The 8664-nt window shown below is 37.3% G+C and overlaps 1 protein-coding gene across 1 annotated transcript; it reads left to right on the top strand.

The window, feature by feature from the left end:
• Positions 1-2331: 2331 nt before the first annotated feature.
• LOC140574596 (prostasin-like) lies at positions 2332-7010 on the top strand. The gene is made up of 6 exons (XM_072694486.1): positions 2332-2523; positions 3457-3474; positions 4574-4736; positions 5087-5364; positions 5676-5815; positions 6494-7010. Exons 1-6 carry the CDS (start codon positions 2463-2465, stop codon positions 6761-6763), a joined length of 930 nt encoding a protein of 309 aa, XP_072550587.1. The 5' UTR covers positions 2332-2462; the 3' UTR covers positions 6764-7010.
• Positions 7011-8664: the final 1654 nt, after the last annotated feature.

Here is an 8664-nt window from a genome sequence, read left to right as displayed (position 1 = left end):
CAATTGATTTCACTTCCGAAAGCAAGCATAGTAAAAAAAGCTCCAACTTTTGTTGGAGTAACTCTTGAGTCCTGGACTCCTGGAGTCTCTACTGTCCAGGTGAGTTAGTGAGGTCAAATTGATAAATGTTTACCACACCACCATCTCTAAATCTAAGTGTTGGATGGAGCACCACCATCACACAGAGAACACAGTTCCACTGCTTCACAGCTGAATGCTGTGGGCCTTTTACTTTTCTAGCCCATGTATGGCATTAGGCATGGGGCCAGTAGGTTCATGTTTATTTGCTTCAGAGAGTCCTATTCTATTGGCTTACTTCTCTACAGGGGCAAGCTGTGTGTGCGCATTTGCAAGCAATAAATGAGGCTGAATGCACTCATTAGAAGAGGTGTCCATGATTCAAACATTGTGGAAAAATGTAAGATATGTATAACGTCACATAAAGTGGAGCATCTTCCTTCTGCAGCTAGAATAGAATAGGAACCGGTCTCTCTAGTTGGAAGCAGGTGGTGCTGAATACTCTTACTCTAAACGTTACAAATATGAACTGATTGTTGTTCATAAACTACATAGGTAACCACATAAGTCTCCAGAAGAACCATTTCTGTGAAAGAGATTTAATTGAGTTGGTAAAGAACCTGTATATTGATCAAGTCCCACAGGGTTCTATTTTAGGGTCTATGAAACTGATATGAACTGATATTAATTACGAGACTAATGCAGTCGTAAAGGTGAAGAATGTAAGTATGGGACTACATACAGGGCTTAAGGATTTAAGCCTTTAAAAGGTTCTTTACACTCACAGTAAAATTTATTTGATAAAATATGTTTCTTAGGGAGCCAGAATGGTTCTTCCATAGTCTTGCTATAAGAATCTTTTTTAGAAACTTTAATCTACACTTAGAAAAGTGTAACTTGCAACCTGCAACACACCAGACAAGCCCTGCCACTGCAATAAAGTCAAAGTACATTTGCTCAGAGTTGGGCTGGACTGGAGCAGTAGCTACCCTCCCATTTCTGTTGTCTGCCTTCATGACGCTTACCCACTGTTTGCTAGCTTTTCCTTGTAGATTTCCGATTGGTCAAGAGATGAAGAGACCTCAGTGGCTGTCAAAGATGACAGAAGCAGCAATGAGTCACAAATGGGGCATGAAAAGTCATGAAGGTGTGTTGAATGTGCAGTTTGTTAGGATATACATGGTGTACTCAAGGAACAGTTCACCTCAAGTGATAAAATTGCTAATATTGGGTAAAAACAATAGGGAAGTCCGTGTAAATTGTTTTTAGATTATTAGACTTTGAGATCGAAAGCTAGAGCCAGACAGACAGACATTTATTGGATTTTGACTTCGGTCAAAGCCACAGTACATGCCACCCTATAATAGAAACATAAACACATACAAGACATAAAAAGAAACATAACTATTCTGATTGAGCGTTACGTTTGCCTTGAGGGACAGGCATGGCAAACCATGTTTAAACATTGGTCTAAAATGAAATAATGAAGAACAAGAAGATCAAGGCACATTTAGTTCACTGTGTAAAATGTTGGATTCTGTTTGGCAGACGTATAATGAGCAAACAGTGGAGAACTCCCCACCTGAACATGAAGAAGAAACACTGACGGGAACCAAGACTCCAAAAGGTGAAACTCCTCCTCTTCTGGAGTTTAAATGAGTGGGAATAAAATAGGAATATCAGCGTGCTGTTTGGCCTTTGTGAATATATTATAAGGAATGGGACAATAGAAATGGTCCAAAAGGGCATGGAAGTACATTGTCTTTCTTATTTCTTATTTTATAAAGTTATGACATCAGAGATACAAGGTTTTATCATGACAGCAACAATATATAAGATAATAAAGATTGGAGATCATGGCAGGTACATAAAAAGGCTGTCAGGTGGTTCTTTGAGCAATGCTATGGAAGAGCCACCTAATGAACCATGTTTGTAACAGAGGTATGCGAGTGTGAAGAGCCTTTTAAAGGTCTAAAGAATCTCAATATTATTACAAAATGGTTCTTTATGGAAACAAAATGGGGTCTGCTATGGCACTGCTCAAAAAAAAAATCAGGCACCTGTTTTTTCATTCTCAGATCATAAGGACAATACACAAAGTAATGAATCACCTCTCTCATATTCTGATGTCATGAAAGAGCTGTTGCAGTTGCAGTGTGTTCCTTGGGTACTGCACTTTCATGCTGATCTGCAATCAGTTTCACCTGATTGGAAATCATGTGGGGGGTAGTGCCTCTAGATCCATGTGAAAAGGTGTGTGTGGGTGTGGAAGCAGGTGAAGCAGGTAGAGGAGGTGACAGGAAGAGATGAAGGAGGGGGGTTGGAGTGGTTTAAGACGTAGAGTGGCACAATAGGAGTTATGAACATCGGCAGACGCTGCCTTTACTACACGTTGAACACAGTTTGAAGGATAATCATCTGAAAGCCGGAGAACAAGCAAAAACATGGAGCTTCACTGGTGGAAAGCTGTGTTTGTGGCACTGGCTCTACTCCTGAACATTACAGGTAGGTCCAATGGAAGTGTGGCTCTTTAATCCTTTAGGAAATACTTGAATTATTGGTGAGTAATGCTTTCAACCAAGTAAAGCCCCAGCTGGGTCAATGTGTTGCTGAACTTTAAAACAAATGAAGATCCAGCTGGGTTAAAAAGCGTTGTCTGAACTGTGTGGAAGCACAAAAGACAGTGTGGAAGCTCTTTCTTGATGCCTTCTTTAGTGTTTTTAGCCTAGAACCTGTTATCACTCCTCTGACAGCAGCATACTTTAGAGAGTATTTAATGAGATTTTGTTTGATGTTGTGGTAAATCTGAATACTGATTTAACATTTATTTCAGTACACATTTTTTAACGCAGGAAAACAGTCGATACAATTTGTTTAACATAAAAAACAAGCCAAAGATGTGAGTGAATGGAAAAAAGATACATCTTAGATAATAACTTTTACGTTTATGTATGTTGTGTATATTTTTGTGTATTATGTATATTGTTTCTTATTTTATCATCTTAATTCTATAAAAAACTTCTATTTTTATTAATCTTGTGTCTTGATGCCAAGGGAACTTCAAATAGTCTTTAAAAACCTATTCTTTCATAAAAGGTTAGGTATTCTTAGAGTAAACCAAGCATTGTCAATGACCTTTTATCTGTGTGTAAACAACATCCTTTCATGTTCAGCATGTTAGTCAGACCTTTTTTTGAAGTCTTAGCTGAACCAGCAACTTTGTCCTTGTTGTTGGTTCACTTTGTACACTATTTAGACTGAAATACAAATGTGATTACTTGGCAGAATTGTTTGTTTTCTCTTGCCCAGACAGGTTTCTCAGGAATTTTCAGTCAGGACATATGTGCTAGAGGTTAAATATTCTACCAGCAAAAAAAAAAAATTAATAGTGTAATAAAAGTGTGACTGTGTTTTCTCTCTCTTTCCTCTTCCTTGTAGGCTTGCTCGCCCAGACTGGTAAGTTTCAGTCAAGTAAGACTCTAATGACACAGATACAGTTATATGTAATGTATATGTGCGCAAATAATAATGGTAGAATTGAAACAAGAAAAAAGTTACATTCAGAAATGAAAATGAGTAGTTATGTTTCTTATCAGTATTTTTCATATTAATTATTGAACTGTCTACATTGGCATGGAGTGATTGAAACCGAAGAACAGAGAGATGTGTGGGCTTGTTATTTAGACAAACAAACAAAGAGGGATTACAGGTCTTACAACAATGAATTAGAATTGCTTCTAGTCAACATGAGCATGAATCTGTTTCTGAGTAAAACCCAGTATCAGGAACAGATCTGAGTTTTCAATGATAGGGTGGAGGTGGAGTGATTGGAAACAAAGGTACAACATGATATCATCGGTTAATGTTATTTATCCCCGACATAATTGAAAATCAGAAGACGGCTTGAAGGTTACATGATTTTTTACATGATTTTTTTAGTTTTTTTTTTTTTTTGTGGTACATTTTCCAATTGCTTGTGATAAAGGCTTTGGCCAAACTGGAATACAGATATAAAAAAATGTTGGTAGATTTTAGTCTTTAAACGTCTCAGGAAAACCAGTTAAAAGCTATAAACATAAAGGCAAAAAAGTCTGACCATCTGAAAGACTACTATATAATTCAGCGTCATTATTTTAAATGTAGTATTAGCTGTGAGCTAAATTCATTTATATTTTATAAAGCACAGAGATACTAAACAGTCTACTCAACCTTGTAAAAAACAGGCACAACATCCATAAATATTAGAGCTACAGTAGAAATGAGTGAGGCCTTTTGTTGTATGAAAGCCAATGTGCTTTCAGCCCACATATTCTGCTTTTCATTGTTAATCATGAAGTATATCTTTAGTTTCTCACAGGTCACAAACCTTCTGTAACAGTATTAGAAAACATAAGATCTGAAGGTAGCTCCTAAAACCAAGAAAAGCTAAGCAACCCATTATCTGATAGGCAGAGTACTTCCATTATTGTGTCTATTCCTTACGTTTTCACATTTTTTTAAGGTTCTGCTCCCTAGTTGGTAAGTGTGTTTTAGTGACCTCTTTCTTTTCCAACAGAATGCGGTAAAGCTCCCTTCAACACTAAAATTGTGGGTGGGAACAGTGCTGATAGTGGCGCATGGCCTTGGCAGGTCAGTATTCAGTACTCTAGAGGCCATTTCTGTGGTGGAAGCCTGATCAATAACAATTGGATCCTGTCTGCAGCTCATTGTTTCCAAAGGTATGGAGATCAAACATCAAAATGTACTCAACACAGACACACCAGGACCAGAATTGATGATCCCTGCTGTAAAGCAAGCCTGTCAAACTGGATTGCTTCTGGGCCACAGCTCTGCCACAGCGTTTTGCCCCCTTCTAACACACAAATCATGAAGGCTTTGTGAATTAGCCAAGAAGCTGAATTACAGTTGCAAAGTTGTGGACCAGAAGCAACCTAATTTGATCTATTTAGTGTAAAGTATTAATGGGGTGTTGGCAAATCATCAAAGCATCAATAACAAAAATAATTTATAAATTATAACGAAAAGAAATTCCTGATATTTAATCTGACTTGAACTCTCTTCCTTTTAGTTCCCAGACCAGCAGTCCATCTGCGCTCACTGTCTATTTGGGACTGTCAAGTCTGCAGACAGTAAACTCGAATACTCAGCGCATGTCAGTCAGACAAATCATCAACCACCCCTCGTATGTCTCCATCACTAATGACAATGATATTGCACTCCTTGAGCTTTCCACTTCGGTCACTTTCACCGACTACGTCCAGCCAGTGTGCCTGGCAGCATCCGGCAGCACACTGGGTGCTGGCACTCTTGTATGGGTCACTGGATGGGGAAACATTAACACTGATGGTAAGTAATTTGCAACCAGCGTAGTACATTGTGATATTGTCAAATTATCAAAACCTCAGGTCTCCAAAATAGAAATATAAGATTATAAAACTATAAAGATTATTACAAAATATATAAGATTATAAAACTCCCAACACTAATGCCATGACTTAATTCCATTGTATTGATCTATTCCTCATAAAATGTCAAATTGATGGGAACAGCAGATATTCTTTTCAAATGGACTGACGTACAGAAAAAACGCCACTTGATATGACAAAAAGTTTTATGAAATGCTTGCTCAGCTGAGTTGTAACCCTTGGTCTTCGCAGTGAGTCTGCCATCCCCCAAAAATCTACAGGAGGTAGAGGTGCCGATTGTCAGTAACACAAAGTGTGCATCTTCCTATGGAACCATCACAAACAATATGCTATGTGCTGGCCTCTCTGAGGGGGGAAAGGATTCATGCCAGGTAAGCAATCAGTATATATCGTATCGATTGTATCATGTTAATGGAGCGTTTCAGCACGGGCTGCTTTTTACAGCAGGCACATTACAGGACAGTGAGGGTCATTTACATGCGCAGGCGGAGTTCCTGTTTACAAACGTTACAGGGTGCGCGCGCAGCCAGGGGGCAAACGCGCCTTGGAAGCATGGTCGATCACTAAATTGTAACATTAGTGGACTGCTTTAATCACTGTTTGTAGATTCTTGTTAAAGCAATGATAAAATGCGGGTTCAGAGCTGGATCTGGTTATTTTTCTTTTTTTTTTTTTTTAGTTTGTTTTGTTTTCTTCTACCATCATCTTCTACGATTTTTGGCAAAAGTGTGATCCCCTCGGAGCATTTAACATTTTTGCATCCATTTTCTCTACGGGTGGTGCAGTTGTACTGCTCAACTCCTTGCTGTTTTTGCTTTCTAGCGTAGAGTGCAGCTTTCTGCCGCTTCTGCCCCCTGGGTGCGCGCGCATCTCTGTGAAAAAAAAAAAAAAAAAAAAAAAAAAAAAAATATATATATATATATATATATATATATATATATATATATATATATATATATATATATATATATATAATGCAAAGGAAAAGCTGCCATTGTTATCTCATTGACAGCATATGTGTGGATAAAGCAGCTGCTTGTTTTCAACAGGGCGACTCTGGAGGTCCTCTGGTGATCAAGCAGAGCGCTGGCTGGACTCAGGCTGGGGTTGTAAGCTTTGGTAATGGCTGTGCTAAGCCGAATTTTCCTGGTGTGTACGCCAGGGTGTCTGAGTACCAATCCTGGATCAACTCTAAGATCAGCAGCAGCCAACCTGGATACGTCTCCGTTACCACCAGCAGTGGCTCCAAGATCTTCTCCTTTTCCCTGTCCCTTTCCTTATGTATCATCCCTTTCCTACTCTCCCTCTATATCTTGTGATGAAACACACACACACACACACACACACACAACCAAAGTGAAAAAGATATTGTGTAAGTCTTACTGAAGGACTACATGTCATAATGAAGGATGATAATTATATATAGCTAGATTTTCAGTGATCTTTACTTTTATCATTTGTGCAATTCTTTTTTTTTTTTTAACTTTAAAATCTATCCCATTATGTTTTTAGATGTATCCAGTTCTACTGATTGTAATTTAAATAAAAAAGTACTTGCTGTATAAAGTGAGTTCCTGACTTGGGTGACACTAGTGGGTAAACTTTGTGCTACTCTATGCTAATATCATCTTACAGTGCTAAAATAGAACTAGCTCTGTATATATTATACTTAAATTGTACAAAAAAAGTACAAAAACCTAACTTTGTGGAAACTGTTAAAATTGAGCTATTTTAGATATACTTTAGGTGAACATACTACTACATATGTATTTAAATTAGGGTTGTTAACGCATTTAACGCTCATGATTAATTTGCAGCTTAATCTTAGTGTTTTAGCTTAATCCAGCCTAATGACTGATCATCCATTTATCTCTTAAAAAGTTGTTCAAGCATTTTCTTTATTAAAGCTTCTGTGTCTGAGACTAGAGTTCTCAAAGCTGCACTGAGATATTATAAGATAAGTTTATTAGAAATACTGCACATTTGTAGCCAGTTTATTAGGCAGGCCACACTTTTATTTGTTTTCCTGCCCAGAATTTCAAGGACGTGCTAGCTAGCATCACACAATATTGTTGTGATTAACATGAAATTAAAACACATTTAATTATGTATATATGAATTAATCAATCAATCAATCAATCCTGGGGGGGCAGTGGTGGCTCAGCGGTTAGAGTTCCGGGATATTGATGATAGGGTTTGGGTTTAGCAAGCAGAGCAAGGCCCTTCACCTGCTCTGCTCCCCGGACTCCACAGTAATGGCTGCCCACCGCTCTGGGCACGTGTGCTCACTGTGTGTGTTCACTGCACAGAAGCCAAATGGTGAATATACTTGTTGTGTCTTGTCTACTACACATTAAGTGAATTAGAAATGTACTAAAAAACAGATTTACCAAAATAGGGCACCTATAGGGACACTTCGCAGTGCATAATATATTAAAATATACACTGTTTTACACTTTTATTAGTGTGTCACAAATATATTTATTACATTTTATGACATTAAGTGTGCATTAAAGTGAATTACTGTAGAGTTTTAATTGTATAAAATATACAAAAATCTATTTGAAAACAAGTAAGTAGTTTTAAGCTAAAAGTATACTTTTATACTTCATATTATAAGTAAGTCCTCCAGGTAAGGTTTTTTTTTTTTTTCTTAGTGGAACCCACCTTTAAGGCCATGCTGTAAAGTTCAGCCTGTAAAAGTCCTCCACACTGAGTCACGCTCTGAAGTTCAGGAGATGGAGGAGTTTATGAACCCATCCTCTCCTGTATGCTGTCAGAGTGTTATCTAAATTCATGTTTCCTGATACATGTTAAAGTATAAAAACTGGGAAGGTAAGTCAGCAGGTAAGTACTTACAGTAAAACAACCTATATCTGTTAATTGTTTACTAGCTGACTCATTCACATACAGTTCTACTGTAGGAAGATTACAGTAATTGAATTTATCTCCAAAAAAGATTAAGGTTTTGTGTGTGACAATGATAAAATAATTATATATAAGTCTTAATGTTAGTATATACACATGCTATAAAAGGAAAGCTCTCCAAGAACAGGGCTGGAGATCAAGGCTTTAGGCTGTTCAATTCAGTTGACCAATAAAAATAAATAAATATCTAGTATTTAAAAAATAAAGACTAGATTTAATTAGAAAAAGTCATAAAAAGGGAAATGTGTAAAAAAAAAAAAAACCCAAACAAACAAAAAAAAACACCACTCAT

Source organism: Salminus brasiliensis, chromosome 12 (genome assembly GCF_030463535.1).
Source record: "Salminus brasiliensis chromosome 12, fSalBra1.hap2, whole genome shotgun sequence".
NCBI classification, from domain to species: domain Eukaryota; kingdom Metazoa; phylum Chordata; class Actinopteri; order Characiformes; family Bryconidae; genus Salminus; species Salminus brasiliensis.
This window is presented reverse-complemented; position numbering and strand designations above follow the sequence as displayed.